Here is a 15,847-nt window from a genome sequence, read left to right as displayed (position 1 = left end):
AAGCTAACTACCTAATGAACGATGTAAACATCTTATGTTGCACTGTGATCCACGATGGACCACTACTGGCTCAGGGTCCGTTGTAGAGATGTCTCCATCTACATCATCTTCAGGATCTGAAGTGGCAGTTGCACCCGCCCCGTCTTTGCTGGCAGCACTCTCTCCCAAAATCTGAAAACAAAATCACAACTTTAAACTTTAAAAAAATGTAGTCCTTTCATGAAAATACCCCATTCATGCATTATTTAAAAGACTGCTAATCTTTTCAAAATCTTTTCAAAGTTGTCCCGAGCTGCATTCCCTCGCATGTGCCCTGTTGATACCAGCTTCACAGAGAGAGAGCCCCGGTCGCGCGCGCACTCTCTCTCTTCGGATGCCAGGCGAAAGTGTAAAGCATTACTTGGATGCGTTTTGGAGACGGTGAAGTCTTGTTTACAGAGTGCGCGCGCGCGACAGGGTCTCTCTCTCTCTCTGCTCGAAACATGCACACTGTCACAAGCCAAGCGCAGCAGTTCATCTATTACTCACCGATCAAATAAAGCTTTGGCGGGACAAAAATTCACTTTGGCGGGCGCTAAACCAAGTTCAATGCAGGAAAATGTATGCGTGAATTTAACCGAGTAACTTAGTAGGCTAACGTTACATGAACCTGCATGCACTCGCACAAATGCGACCACATAAAATGTTGACTCCCACATTCTCAGAAAATGGTCGCAGTCTGGAAGCCCGTCTTATTAGTTCAATAAAATAAGTGTCAGGAGGCTCATGTGCAGCCTCACGGGGTGTAACAGGAGTAAGCTAACGTTAACAGCTAGGCGGGCTTTCGTGCCTTCATGGTGCTAACGTTAACTTCTCAAACTAAGTCATGCCAAGACTAATCCATTATAACATCAAGAAAAATACATTTGCAGAAATTACATGCAGAGCTACATTTCGATGCAACAATTTGTATACAGTATTATAAGACTTACTGTGCAAAGCTCCCGTTTTCGGCGCGCAGATTCTCTGCTAGTGCTAACGGACTCTTCACTCCCGCCAGATTTTGCTGGTGGACTTGCATGCACTGATGGGACAGCTCCATTTGCCAGCCTAACCCACTCTCTTCGTCGAAATCCCATGCGAAATTCCATAAGATCTCCCTGGTTGTAGTTGTCCGGTGTGAAGTGTTTTTCGCATACCACCGTGTGTCTTGTCACCGAGGAGGCAGCGAAATGGCCTCTCTTTGCCTGGACGAAACGTATCCAAGCACGGAAATCTTTGTGTTTCTTGTTTGGAAATCGGTGGACCCGATGGCCAGACAAGTTGGAGTTGTTGCATCCAAAACAAACACAAGAATTCACCATTGTGACAACTCAAACGTACTATATAATAATGATAACGACAAGCTCTCTTTTCTATTACCACCTCTCAGACTACGTAAACCCACACTGAGAACCAGGGTCCAGGGCAGCGCCCCCGCCTTTGTTTGCCTGTCCTTACGTCATATGACGCGTTCTCTGGAAAAGGGCGGTTTTTTGAAGCCTAGCTTAGAATAGGTACACTTTTTTCTTAATTTCTGCCCGTGGGTCTTATAAAACATATGAATTCTTATGTATGTCTTTTTGAATTGACATTTTCATACAAAATTCTGTATAAATTAAGTTATAAAATTAAATTGAAAGATGGCCTTTAAGATTGAAAGTAGGAGAAAATTTCATGAATTCTCCGCATTTAAAGGGTTATTTCACCCAAAAATTTAAATTCTGTCATTAATTACTCACCCTCATGTCGTTCCAAACCCGTAGGACCTTCGTTCATCTTCGGAACACAAATGAAGATATTTTTGATGAAATCTGAGAGCTTTCTGTCCCGCCATTGACAGCTACGTCATTGCAACTTTCAAGGCCCAGAAAGGTGGTAAAGACATAGTTAAAATAGTCCATGTGACCACAGTAGTTCAACCTTAATGTTATGAAGCGATGAGAATACTTTCTGTGCGCAAATAAAACCCCTAAAATAACAACTTTATTCAGCAATTTCTTACTTTCAATGTCATTCTCCAACGCTGCTGACGTAGTATTAACAGCGCAGCGCTTCTGGGTTGTACGTCAGAACGTAGGCTCACTATTGGCCAGCATCACACGTATCATACCATCGTCGGCCAAAAGTGAGTCTATGTTCTGACGTATTAAGGTTAAACCACTGTAGTTACATGGACTTTTTTAACAATGTTTTACAACCTTTCTGGGCCTTGAAAGTTGCAATGACGTTGCAGTCAGTGGAGGGACAGAAAGCTCTCAGGTTTCATCAAAAATATCTTCATTTGTGTTCCGAAGATGAACTAAAGTCTTATGGGTTTGGAATGACATGAGGGTGAGTAATTAATGACAGAATTCAAATTTTTGGGTGAACTAACCCTTTAAGACTAAAATGACACTTTGAGAAGCTTGATAAATACGGGTCCTGAACCAGCAATTAAAAAAATCCACTCAATTTTACACCTACTCCATTATATAAAGGTGGAAAAAATCTCAGCTTACATTTACTTGATGTCATTGCTATTAGACTGACTGACTGAGAAAAAAATATAATACTAATTCAAAAGTGTCATACTATAAGCACATCTTTTATAGAAATGATATAGCCTACCTGAGATCAGGCCATTTGTCTCCACTCTTAAAGTTTTGTGGCGGATCCATAGAGCGGTTACTCTTCATAGACACACAGCTGGACTCTGGGTTTGAGCTCTTCTGCTGGACTGAACTGGAACAGAGAACAGATTCAGTTCAATCCTTTAGATTACTGTGATTACATTCATCTAGAATCAAAAAGTACTTTTATCATTAAGTACAATTATCTTTTTATTTAATATTTCATGCTAGTTTCAAAACAAAAATAGGCTAAAAAATTTTTTTTCAGTAATTTTTTTTTTATCTCTCTGTGTGTGTGTGTGTGTGTGTGTGTGTGTGTGTGTGTGTGTGTGTGTGTGTGTGTGTGTGTGTGTGTGTGTGTGTGTGTGTGTGTTAGGTAATGTAATGTTTGTTGAAAGTACCTGCATCCTGGAGAAAAATCTCCATCTCTGGATCCTTGTGAATCAGCCATGATGAAGCTGCAGGAGAATCTGATGAGTTTGATCTCCTCCACTGACTCTGAATGAAAACATTCAGACACTAAATTAAATGATTAAATTAAACAACCTTCATAATTTAGCTGAACATTTCAGCTAAATTATGAATTATAAATTATGTGTGTATGTAACTAAATTATAATTATAAATTATGTGTGGGAGAAAAAGGATCATGACATGTGACTGCGTTAACTCAAGCTCATTGGGTCTTTACACACAAACAAGTCGACCGTTGGATTTAGAATTTTATGAAAAATAACCGACACCGAGAAACACTGATTGAACAAGTTCAGGTGAAAAAGAAAACAAACCCCCACATCGACAGACACTGATGCGAATATAAAAAAAAACAGTTTGTTGGCGTTTGTGTGAATTGGCTTATGTATGTTTACACATAAGCTAAACTTCTGAATAATCACAAACATCACGAAACACAAAGGAACATTGAAGTGAAAGAAACCCTTTATTAAAGGTTTCAAATCAAACAATCACGTATAATGTCCTCCAGAGATTCATATTAAAATGAAAGTCACACATGAACACTCACCTTGATCAAACATTTACAAGATACAGGTTCTCAAATCCTCCAGCTTTAAAATCATAAAACTACACGTACATTCCTTTATAATGGTTGATAAACACGTTGATGCTCTGTTTATTCCGTGTCGTATTTCGCATTTTTCCTGCTTAAAATGGCGACAGACTTAACGTTACTTTCACTTTCTATGTGTATGTATGTGTGACGAGAGAGCAAGACCGAGCGAGACAGAGACGCACGTTCACGAGAGCACAACGACGCACGCGCGTGAGAGCAGACGTTGTTGAACGCGCGTTGGAGATTAATATTTAAGTGGTAAATTATGTTTTTTTTTTCTTTCGCAAACAAAGCACCCGCGTCTTTTCAGTTTGTTTTATCTGTGTTTGTTTGTTTTTTTAATATCCAATTGATTTTATTCTCTCTCTTCTATTTTGTTTAATTTATTGTCACGGTTCATGGATTCATTGACTCGCCCTCGTGATAACTCAGTCAGAGGATGAGAGGACAGTTAGTGAAACACTGGAGCTGCTGAAGTCCTCATTGACGAAGGATGCCTTTGGAGCAGAGCCGGTGTTGTGCCTAATTCCGACCCCCCGGCATGAGACTACCCCCTGTCGCGTGCACGCGGACAGTACCGCTGTGTTTCCAGTAGATGGCAGCTGAAATACAAAAAGTCCGGTCTGATGCTTCACAGATTCCAACTCCAAACGTTCAATTTGACGTAAATCTATGCATTTTCCTGTATATGGCAGTGCTAGCTCAGAAACGTATTTAATTACTTTTCAACCCTATAATCGTAAACGAGACTGGTATGTCCGTTGCAAATCTCTTTTGATAACGCGTCGATGGCGTCTTTTTCCAGTTTTTTCTTCTTCTTTTTTCTTTTCTGCTTAGATGCAAACCCAGTAGGCCTGTGTACTAGCTGATTTTTGCAATAAAGTGTTATGCCTTACAAAATAAATTCAGTTTATCAATACGAACCTTCTTTTGTTATAATAAAACGTGTACACATAGGCCTACTCTTGTAATGATGTTAAAATGTACAACATATTTTCTTAGATCTCACATCTGTTAAAACTGTACATGAAGTAGACTGTCTTGCAATGTTAGTGGAAATTAATATTAGCACATATCACAGTAATATAACTTTATGTTCCAAAGTAGAACCCAATAATGGGTAATGCCACTTAAACCGAAATGTGTATACTATTCCAATAAACTTATGAACTAAAATAATAATAAAAAATATTGCATGAATCAGAATTAGCTTTATTGCCAAGTGTGCTTGCACACACAAGGCGATTTTCTTGGTACTGAAGCTTCCAGCTTCCAGTTCCAGTGCACATATACAAATACAACAAGAAACACAGTACTACAATGATTAGATTAGAATAAAATATAAAATTATAAAGACACAATTAGTTTTAGTCATAATGAACATTATAAATAATGTATTTATATTATTATATGTTATATATTATATTATATGTATTATAAATAATAACAGTATTGTAAATCATATAAATGTCAACTGAGTTTAGAAAGATATTGCTCTAAACGGAGTATTGCACTTACAGGCATTATACTGTTCAAAACGGAAATGGCCGGTGGGAAAACACTGTTCCTGTGCCTAGGTGTTCTGAAAATGATCATGTAGCGTTAGATTTAGGGGGTATTTGGGCAGGCCCGTTTCAACCCACCTGCCTGGATTATTCCCCCCGATTTCTTCTCTCTAAATACACAAATGGTTCCTAAAATGGGTCAGAAACACCTACACCAGTAATACTGTGTGTAAAATGCTACATTTCACTCTATTAACATGGGCAGATTAGTATTTGGGGGCGGGGGGTACAATTGGATGAGTACAACCCCAAGAACACCATCCCGACCGTGAAGCATGGAGGTGGAAACATCATTCTTTGGGGATGCTTTTCTGCAAAGGGGACAGGACGACTGCACCGTATTGAGGAGAGGATGGATAGGGCCATGTATCGCAAGATCTTGGCCAACAACTTCCTTCCCTCAGTAAGAGCATTGAAGATGGGTTGTGGCTGGGTCTTCCAGCATGACAACGTCCTGAAACACACAGCCAGGGCAACTAAGGAGTGGCTCCGTAAGAAGCATCTCAAGGTCCTGGAGTGGCCTAGCAGTCTCCAGACCTGAACCCAATAGAAGATCTTTGGAGGGAGCTGGAAGTCCGTGTTGCCCAGCGACAGCCCCGAAACCTGAAGGATCTGGAGAAGGTCTGTATGGAGGAGTGGGCCAGAACCCCTGCTGCAGTGTGTGCAAACCTGGTCAAGAACTACAGGAAATGTATGATCTCTGTAATTACAAACAAAGGTTTCTGTACCAAATATCAAGTTCTGCTTTTCTGATGTATCAAATAATTATGTCATGCAATAAAATGCAAATTAATTACTTAAAAATCATGCAAAGTGATTTTCTGGATTTTTGTTTTAGATTCTGTCACTCACAGTTGAAGAGTACCTAAGATAAAAATGACAGACTTCTACATGCTTTTAAGTGGGAAAACCTGCAAAATCAGCAGTGTATCAAATACTTGTTCTCCCCACTGGATGTGACACTGGATGGATAAGTTGTTCTCTCACTCTCTCCAGATCTTTTGGAGTTTTGTAAAATAAGGTTTCAAATATGAGTAATTGGTATGTACCAACTTATCTGTTCTTTGTGAGGAATAACTTCATGACATGAAGACACTGTAACTTCATCAACTTGTCTGAGACTATGTGAGCACAAGTTGTGATGTACTTGTGATGGCATTTTCCCCATTTGGCAAAAATAACAACAAAAACAAACACCTGTGACAAAACAAAAGTGACCTCAGGTCACTATGGCTGCCAAGTAAACTTTTGTTGGAGGTGATGACAGCAATATTTAGAACAGGTAGGAAATGTAAGCTTTTAAAGTTTAGGTTAATACATAACTGGCAATTCCTGTATGTTGATAGTTGTTTGTAATAGGTTGACAGTTTTTTTAGCCATTTGCTTTATATCAAACCAGAATGCTTACACTCTTCTATGACCTTATAATTATGGTCATTGTGATCACCTCAGAAAATCTGTAGCTTCAAAAGTTTATATGTAACGTTACGCATATTTAATGAGATATTGCCTAATTTGCATATTTTATTTAATTTTTAAGACAAAGTGTAATACAAAAATTATTTCTCTCAATGTCTTTTGTGGAAAAGTCTTATGTCTTTTCCACAACTGCTAGCCGAAGAATCATCATACCATATACTGTCAAACTCGTAACATGAAAAGTTATATAAAAAATTCACAGACAACATGTTCAATTCATGACACAATTCAAACGGGATCAGAAAATAATTATTTTCTCCCATTCACTTGCATTGACGGTTTTTCAACTTTGAGGTCCAGCGGGGTTTTACGGAAGGGGCGGGACTTACCAGCTCTATGGAGGAGTGAGACAGCTCTCAGATTTAATCAAAAATATCTTAATTTGTGTTCTGAAGATGAACTAAAGTCTTACAGGGTTGGAACAACATGAGGGAGAGTAATTACTGACAGAATTTTCATTTTTGGGATGAACTAACCCTTTAAGGTTTTTCAGCCAATCACAATGCTCTGGATCGCTGGCCAATCAGGGCACACTGTGCAATTCAGAACAATGAGCGTTGTAAAAATCGACTCCTTTCAAAAAGGCGGAGCATAGAGGAGCAACAATGATGTACATACAGTATGTGTAAAATAATGACTTTTTTAACCTAAAACCGCGTAAACACATTGCATTAAACTAAATACACAAATAATGTTCTTTTTTAGAACCATAATATGACCCCTTTAATGCCTTATTCTGCATGACCATAATGTGACCCTGGACCACAAAACCAGTCACATTTTTTTTAAATTGAGATTTATACATTATATGAAAGGTGAATAAATAGGCTTTCCATTGATGTATGGTTTATGGGGATAGGACAATATTTGGCCGAGACACAACTATTGATAATCTGGAATCTGAGGGTGCAAAAAAATCAAAACATTGAGAAATCCCCTTTAAAGTTGTCCATTTATGTTCGCGATTGTGATGCATTCACTCACAAAAATAAACTTTTTATATATTTACTGTAGGAAATTTACAAAATATCTTCATGGAACATGATCTTTACTTAATATCCTAATGATTTTTGGCATTAAAGAAAAGTGATAATTTTGACCCATACAATGTATTGTTGGCTATTGACACAAATATACCCGTGCGACTGATTTTGTGATCCAGGGTCACATATTCTACATCCCTTAATCCTACCTAAACTTAACAACTACCTTACTAATTATTAATAAGCAGCAATAAGAAGTTTATTGAGGCAAAAGTCGTAGATAACAGTAAGTTAATAGTTTGAATTGGACCCTGCAACATGAATCAATTCACAACAACAATGTAGGCTACCACAATAGAAAAGGCATCAGTCTGACACACCAGTAGAGGAAAAAACGAATACACGCCTCAGTGAAGATCAGTGAGTATTTATCCTCCCTTTCTCTCCTCTAAGACCAAGAGCAGTAGCCTAGAAATCTAGACGCACCCTAGAGGCAGCAAAATGTATTTCGCAGCCAGGTGGCTAGATTTCTAACATCTTGATGTAGGTCTGGCTTGCCAGGCTACAAGAGCAGAGCAGTGATGAGAGCTTTCACCTGATACTTTACCTGAGACAACAAGAGAGAAAATGAACAGCTACTGCCACACAGTGGACTAACACACACACGACACATCAAGAGGAAACTTCTGAACCATGTCGTTTTGTAAATTCAGTCAACCTTTTCAGAAATATGAATAAAAGTGTGTAGGCCCTATTTTATATATTCTGCAAAAGCATATAAAGTAGTGCACATTTTCACGACTTTCACTTTTGTACAAAAACTAAATTAGCAAATGTTTCCACATCATCAGTACATGCTATCAGCAGTATGTTATAATTTAGCAGTGAACAAACGCATACTGTTCTTAAAGGGATAGTACACCCGAAAATAAAAATTCTGTCATCATTTACTCACCCTCAAGTTGTTCCAAACGTATGGATTTCTCTCTTCTGCTGAACACAAAAGAAAACAAGATATTGTAAGTGTCTGTAACAAAACAGTTTATAGCCCCCATTGACTTCCATAGTATTCCGATCAACAAGTTTGGTTACCACAACATTCTTATCTTCTTGTGTGTTCAGCTGAATAGATAAATAAATCATACAGGTTTGGAACATCTTGAGGGTGTGCTGTCCCTTTAAGCGAACATTTTTATTGTGTGTATTTGTTGCCAATTGCCAGCTGGTTCTGTTGAACAGCTTATAAATTGTATGACATTTAACAAAATGTAAGCGTTTTCAAGTCAAATTTCCCACAGAATTGTTCCACGGGATTGTTATGGAGATGTTAGCGGGAATAACAGTCACTCATGCTTCATTAACCGTGTTGTTCATGGAGCGACTCTGCCATTGGCTGGTTAACACGTCAATCAAACGCTCGAAGTTCCAGTAAAGTAGATGGGCCAGTTTGGAAGAGGAAGTTGTCGGGTAATTTGTGAATACAGTGGGACAGTGAGATCAGCTGGACTCGCCATATCTTTGGGAAAGTTAATGTGTTTTGAGACCGAATGGAAGGGCGACTGGACAGTTCACCCATGGAGGCTTTCGACAAGGACGTGTTGGAAATGACTGTTGAAGATGTTTATGACATTTCCTACGTGATCGGCAGAGATTTATTAAAAGTCAACACAGGTGGCCGGGAATTCTCGGATTTACAGTTCAAAATCGTCCGAGTGCTGGAGATGTTTGAGACAATGGTGAACAAGTACAATCTGTCGATGGAGGAGCTGAGGATGGAGATGGATAATATGAAGCGAGAGATGGACAGAGTTGTAGCAGAAGGTTCGAGTGGTAATACTAACAATGTGAGTGGGTTCATGTAATGTTGAAGTTCAGAGCAAAATTCATAAGGTGTGTAGCCTATATATATATATATATATATATATATATATATATATATATATATATATATATATACAGTATACTCACACATTATAAATATATTAGTGCTGTCAAATCGTTTAATCGCGATACATTAATAGCATCTTAAATAAAAGTTTGTTTACATGTGTGTGTATATTTTATATATATATATATATATATATATATATATATATATATATATATATATATATATATATATATATGTATGTATGTGTGTGTGTGTATACTATACACACAGACATAATATATAAATATAATAACATATCAGTGAGAGTAGGCTATATGTCCTAATTTAAAATGGAAAAATGCTGTTTTATAGATGTTAGAAATGTCACTTTCAAACAAAAGATTGCTATCAAATATAACACACCCAGGTTCCTAACTGACGACGAAGACGTAACAGAACAGCTATCAAATGTTAAGACCGTATTCTAGGTTATGTGTGTAGGTTTTTGTTTCAATAATTAAAACCGTTTTTTTTTTCTTTTCTTTTTTTTTTTCTCAGAATTAAGTAGTAGGAAATTACTAGTCATCCAATTTTTTTATATCAACTATGCATTCCGTTAATTTTGTGAATTGGTATGTTTCATCAGGGCGCAAAGAAATATAGAGCTGAGTATCATCAGCTCAACAGTGAAAACTAACACCATGCTTCCTAATGATATCTCCTAAGGGTAGCATGTACAGAGTGAACAGCAGCGGTCCTAGTACTGAGCCTTGTGGTACACCATACTGAACTTGTGATTGATAAGACATCTCTTTGTTTACTGCTACAAACTGATAACGGTCAGATAAGTATGATTTAGACCATGCCAATGCAATTCCACTAATGCCAAAGTAATTTCCGAGTATTGAAAAGAATGTTGTGGTTGATAATATCAAATGCAGCACTAAGATCGAGTAACACTAATAGAGAGATACAACCACGATCGGATGATAAGAGCAAATCGTTTGTAACTCTAATTAGAGGGTTCTCCATTGTACGGTCTAAATCCTGACTGAAATCCTCGTAGATATCATTTCTTTCTAAAAAAGAACACAGTTGTGAGGATACTGCCTTTTCTAGTATTTTTTACCAAAAAGGGATATTCAAGATCGATCAGTTTTTAACTAGTTCTCTAGAATTAAGTTTTCCTAATAAGAGGTTTTAATAACAGCCAGCTTAAAAGTTTTTGGTATGTACCAAAAAGTAAAAGTTTTTGGTATGTACCTCTTTTAGTAGCTTAGTCAGTATAGGGTCTAACATGCATGTCGTTTATTTAGATGATTTAACTAGTTTAGATAATTCTTCCTCTCCTATATCAAAGAATGAATGGACTTGTTCCTCAGGGTGTCTATAGCACGAAGTCTGATGATACTGTAGTAGACGGTTTATTGGACTCTAACCCTAACCCATGGTTATAATTTCCTCTCTAATAGTATCAATCTTGCAAGTATAGAAAGTAATTACTGTTGTGCTGTTTAGAAATGTCTCAAGTTGAAGCTTTATTTCTCTTTCATTTAGCCACTGTATAAAATAAATACCTAGGGTTGTGTTTGTTCTCTTCTAAGGGAGTTGCAGAGCATACCTAGCTGTTTTTAATGCCTCTCTGTATGCAGTATCACTATCCTTCCACGCAATGCGAAATACCTCTAGTTTTGTTTTCTTCCAGTTTCTCATTATATAACTCAAAGGGATAGTGCACTCAAAAAGTTGTCATCATCATATGTAAACATACGTTACTAGTCTTATTGTGAACATCCATGCATAATATAAGCTATTTATTTTTTCAGCCTTTTAATCTTGTAACAAACGAGACTTTTCTAAAAAGGGTCTTTTTCCAGTTTGTGCAAACACTTACTTATATATAATGCAATGTATGATTTTTAAAAAAAATTATTATTATTCTTTTATAGGAAAGTATTGGGCCAAACAAACTAGTTGTGGACTTAAAAGACCCAAACAGACCACGATTCACCATGCAGGAGTTAAAGGAGGTTTTGCAGGAGAGAAACAAACTCAAAGCCCAGCTTATGGTGGCCCAAGAGGAACTACAGCTCTACAAGAGGTAAAGAGTTGATTGACAGGTTGGCTGAGAAAAAAAGATATGAAAATGGAAGTCAGTAAGGTCCAATGTTCTTCAAAATACAAATTATTTTTTTGAAAACATGCATATAGATTTGGATTTACATGAGGTCAAATTTGAGGTAAATGTACCATCTGATGTGCTTGCAGTGGAGTCCTCGGGTCAGAGCAAAGCATGGTGGAAATAAACCTGGACACGCTTCCACAGTCAGAACCAGAACCAGAACCCAAACCCTCCAGTATTATAGAGGAGAACAAAGAGAAGAGCACTATTCAGAAACTGTGAGTGTTTGCCAATTTATGCATGATGTCTTGAGCTCTGTGCATTTCCAGGTCTATCTTATTTTGATATTCAAATAATTAAACGTATCAAGTTTATTAAACCAAAAATAGGTATTAAAAATAGGGTTACACTTTATTTTGATAGACCACTTTCGATATTCTACTCACTACAAGTAACTACATGTCAACTAACTCTCATTAATTTGCAATTACATGTCAGCTGACTCTCATTACAGTATTAGTAGACTGTTAGGCTGAGGTTTGGGTTAGTAGAATAAGTTGTAGTTGCAAAGTTACTTAAGCCGGGTGCACACTGTGCGATTTATTATAGACCTTTACGATTGTTGCTTGTCCGACTGTACGAACATGATCCTCGCTGTAAGCCATGTCACACTGTAAGATCTCAGTTGTCATTAATGTCAGACTGTACGGCTGTCAAGACGCATTAAAAATGGACGCACGCAAGAAAAGTTGTCCGGAGTTTTACATCATCAATCATTGACGCGTTCGGTGATGTGAGCTGTGTTACACACGCGATTGAACTGATGGATACAAAGAAATCTCTAACGTTAATTTTGGTCATGGCTTGTCTTGAAAAATGAAGACACTTTGACGTGGTCGTAGGAGAAGTCACACTGCAGGACCATGGGCCGGTTTCACAAAGCTATTTTAGACCGGTCTATAGTGTTAGATAAGTCTAAAATTTGCTTATAGACTAGTCTAATGCAAGTTAGACTGTTTCACAAAAATAAAGACTGACTTAATTTAGACCAAAAAATTAGACACCTTACCCCCAGGCTAACTTAGGTCTACTCTATGTTACCTTGGCAACCAGCAGTAACAATCAGTTACATTAGCCAAAAGAAAAGGGAAAATGGCTCATAATTTAAACATTTCTTCTTGTTACTACATTCTCCGCTAAATTTCCCAAGTAAAATGTCCTTGTCACTGTTATATTCCTCCAACAAACACATATTTTCCACTGGGGTAAACTGCACTGAGCGGTTGAATGCGCTTACTCGATCCGCCATGTTTTTTTTGTTGTGAAAAGTGTCTTATTTTACCCAGAATGCATTGCAGTGTAGTCCTACTTAAGATAGTCAGAGTCTTAAGTGCCTAACGGTCTGATTTAGATGTCTATCTGAAGTCTGACTATCTACTATATCTAAGCCATAGTCAAAGTCTATCTTAGTGAAACCGGCCCCATGAGTCAAATCTTCTGAAACTGCCAGAAATTTGTCTGAGGTAAAATGTGATCGGAACGGTCATTAATCGGCTGTCGGTGAACATGTCAAACTAGCGATCAAAGACTTCAGATTTTAGCCTAGGATCAGAGGATTCAAAATTAAGTGTTAGCAGATATTAAACAGACAGTCTACTAATACTCCAATGAGAGTCAGTTGACATGTCGGTGCAAATTTACTTATAGTTAGTAGAATGTTTTAACTATGTTTTAACTATCGTAGTTGATATGAAAGACGATAATCTTAATCTTAGTCTTCAGTGTCACATGATCCTTCAGAAATCATTCTAATATGCTGATTTTTTTTCTTACAAATTAAAAAAAAATCTTAATTCTAAACTTTAGACTGCTATGTAAATGGCTTGAAATACATATACGTACCAGTATTGCAGGGCAGGTGTGTGTGTGTGTGTGTGTACCTGTAAAGTCTTGTAGAATTTATTTTTTTCAATTATTGAAGACTCATGTGAGTGGCTTTACCAGTTGTGGGAGGTTTGGAGTCTTGCCCACTGGAGTTTGCCCATCTATCTCGAGTTAGTCATGTTCATTTGAATATTATGATGCATAGCGTTTCAAAACAGCTTTACAGAGAGACTGTATTTTGTCAGTATAGCCTCACAAGGAATATGCTCTAATGTCTTTGAGTGCCAAGTGAGCTAACCAAAGACAACTGTGACAAAGCTCCTCAAGATGGAAAGAGAAACTGAGAGAAACCCATCCTCTAGGAACAAATTATGTCCAAATTACAATAATATTTAGCTCTGTAAGTAATAGAAGTCACATAGTCAATGAATAGAGCAAGTATGAATTCAGTCCTTGTGCATCTCGGCCAGTTGATGTGTCTGGCAGCCTTGATAAACACGAGCAAAACAGACCATGGGAAAATGTATTTTGAGTTTGTCCTCTTGGTATTGCATTCAAAATAATCACAGATTCTAACACCTAACGTAAACTTATTTGGTGGTGTAAAGTTAAAAAGTTTATTGCATCACATTTCCTTCTTAAAGCATCAGTGAAAGTTTGTTAAAAATGTTTATGGCATTTCTAAGCAGAGATTTATTAAGCTTATTTTCTACAAATGTCTTGCTCTGAAAAATAATGCATTTTTGGCTTCTTGCATTCTTGCTGACAAACCATTTCTCTCTCTTTTTCAGGTTCTCATTTCGACAAAAATAGTCATCTGCAAAACCTAACCAGGATTTGGTACAACAAACCAAACACATCTGAAACAAGCCAAGCCCTTTCCAACAGAGCGAGGAGAGATGCGATGAAGTGACTTTTTTTTTACAATACTGACCCATTTCTGGCTGGAAATCCTTTGCCTAACTTCTACTCCTAGTTTTTAAAGGAGTACGTTTTTAACTTGTAACTTTGTAACTGTTCTCACTTAGTTCATAATTGAGTGTGAAACCAATCATGAATAAGTAGATGTCAAAAACACAAATGTAACTAACATACATTTGCATTTTTACTACACCTATTTTCATCCCCATTCTTCCAATACCCCAGTATGTATTACTGTAATACTGTATGACATTACAATAATCAGTTTTAATCAGTCATGTTATAATTAGCACAAAGACACAGTTTAGAGCTGATTTTGGTGATAATTCTAAGCATATTATCTTAAATGCATTGATTTGCTCTCTTAGATCTTACTGAATTAGAAAACACCTTCAGACTGAATCTGTTGCAACGGTTGACAAGCTTTTGGACAGAAACTATCCATATGACTTTTGCATATAACTTTCTATTCCTAATTTCAATAAACTAGGGATTGTGGAGTTAAATTTAAGAGGTACTTAATACTATTTTTTGGTAAAGCACCTACCAGGTAACTATGTTTAATAAATGTAAGGTATATGAAGTTGTAAATTGTGGGCCATATGAATGTAAAAAGTTGCAGTACTAGACCTCTGGACAATTATGAAAGATTTTTTCTGCAATATATATAAAAAAAATGCTGTTCTTAATATCTGGACCCTGTTGTTTGTTCATGGATTACTGAGTTAACCTGGATTTAACACTTAATATATTATTCATAAGCTTAAAATGATTTGATTTAATTTATTAAATGTAAACAAAAAAAAGAGAAGTATATGCATCTAGCTCTCTTGCATAAGAAATCAAATAATGTAAAATTATTTTCCTTGTTTGATCTGATATGTTCAACCTGTTGAAATGCGAGACGAATGACAAAATGAAAATCAAGTGTTAAACAGAAACACATTTAATATCCAGCTTTCAGGCAGCTTTTGTTTTTATAAGGTCCAGAAAGTAAGTTTGGCATGTGAAGATATTGATGTCAGTCGCTTGCTTTTTGCCTATTGGATGTTTCATATAAAAATGTTTTCTCATGTTTGAAATGCAATAAAAATCTTTGGTCACAAAAAAAGAAAATGACTGAATTATTTAATAACCAGTAATATTAATTACCTATAAGTGTTTACAGGGCTGTTTTCCAGCGTTTCGCACTTTATGTTGGCGCCTAACAATGGGTTTTATTAATAGGTTTTTATTTGGATTGCAATTAGCTTTATTTCAAGAATAAACGGAATAGTTTCATGATTAAATTGAACTGCCTAAAACAATCATTATACAAAGTG

General features: G+C 36.8%; 2 protein-coding genes across 7 annotated transcripts in view; one reads left to right on the top strand and one right to left on the bottom strand.

The window, feature by feature from the left end:
- The window catches only part of LOC308690611 (protein NLRC3-like), a 61,046-nt gene extending 57,199 nt beyond the window's left edge, over positions 1–3,847 (bottom strand). For 2 of the 6 annotated variants that reach the window (XM_081365183.1, XM_081365182.1), the window contains exons 1-5: positions 3,654–3,847; positions 3,032–3,128; positions 2,629–2,742; positions 972–1,265; positions 12–171 (exon numbers count right to left, since the gene is read on the bottom strand). Coding sequence is in view for 3 of the 6 variants with exons in the window: in XM_081365179.1 (XP_081221305.1) it covers positions 2,629–2,742; positions 3,032–3,128; positions 3,654–3,666 (224 nt within the window). In the remaining 3 variants the exon portion in view is untranslated. The remainder of the gene's footprint in view (positions 1–11; positions 172–971; positions 1,266–2,628; positions 2,743–3,031; positions 3,129–3,653) is intronic. The other 4 variants (XM_081365184.1, XM_081365179.1, XM_081365180.1 and 1 more) reach the window with 4 other exon arrangements.
- A 5,246-nt stretch (positions 3,848–9,093) lies between these two features.
- Positions 9,094–15,629, top strand: rilpl2 (Rab interacting lysosomal protein-like 2). The gene is made up of 4 exons (XM_081366369.1): positions 9,094–9,572; positions 11,548–11,699; positions 11,867–11,998; positions 14,396–15,629. Exons 1-4 carry the CDS (start codon positions 9,276–9,278, stop codon positions 14,415–14,417), a joined length of 603 nt encoding a protein of 200 aa, XP_081222495.1. The 5' UTR covers positions 9,094–9,275; the 3' UTR covers positions 14,418–15,629.
- Positions 15,630–15,847: the final 218 nt, after the last annotated feature.

Source organism: Scardinius erythrophthalmus (assembly GCF_964197995.2).
Source record: "Scardinius erythrophthalmus genome assembly, chromosome: 5".
NCBI lineage: Eukaryota > Metazoa > Chordata > Actinopteri > Cypriniformes > Leuciscidae > Scardinius > Scardinius erythrophthalmus.
Note: the sequence above shows the minus strand (reverse complement) of the source record. Positions and strands in the feature narration are given on the sequence as shown.

Coding starts and splice junctions, on each gene's coding strand:
- rilpl2 (XM_081366369.1), top strand. CDS start 9,276: ATGGAAGGGCGACTGGACAGTTCACCCATGGAGGCTTTCGACAAGGAC. Junction 11,700..11,866: donor GAACTACAGCTCTACAAGAG/GTAAAGAGTTGA, acceptor ATGTGCTTGCAG/TGGAGTCCTCGGGTCAGAGC. Junction 11,999..14,395: donor AAGAGCACTATTCAGAAACT/GTGAGTGTTTGC, acceptor TCTCTTTTTCAG/GTTCTCATTTCGACAAAAAT.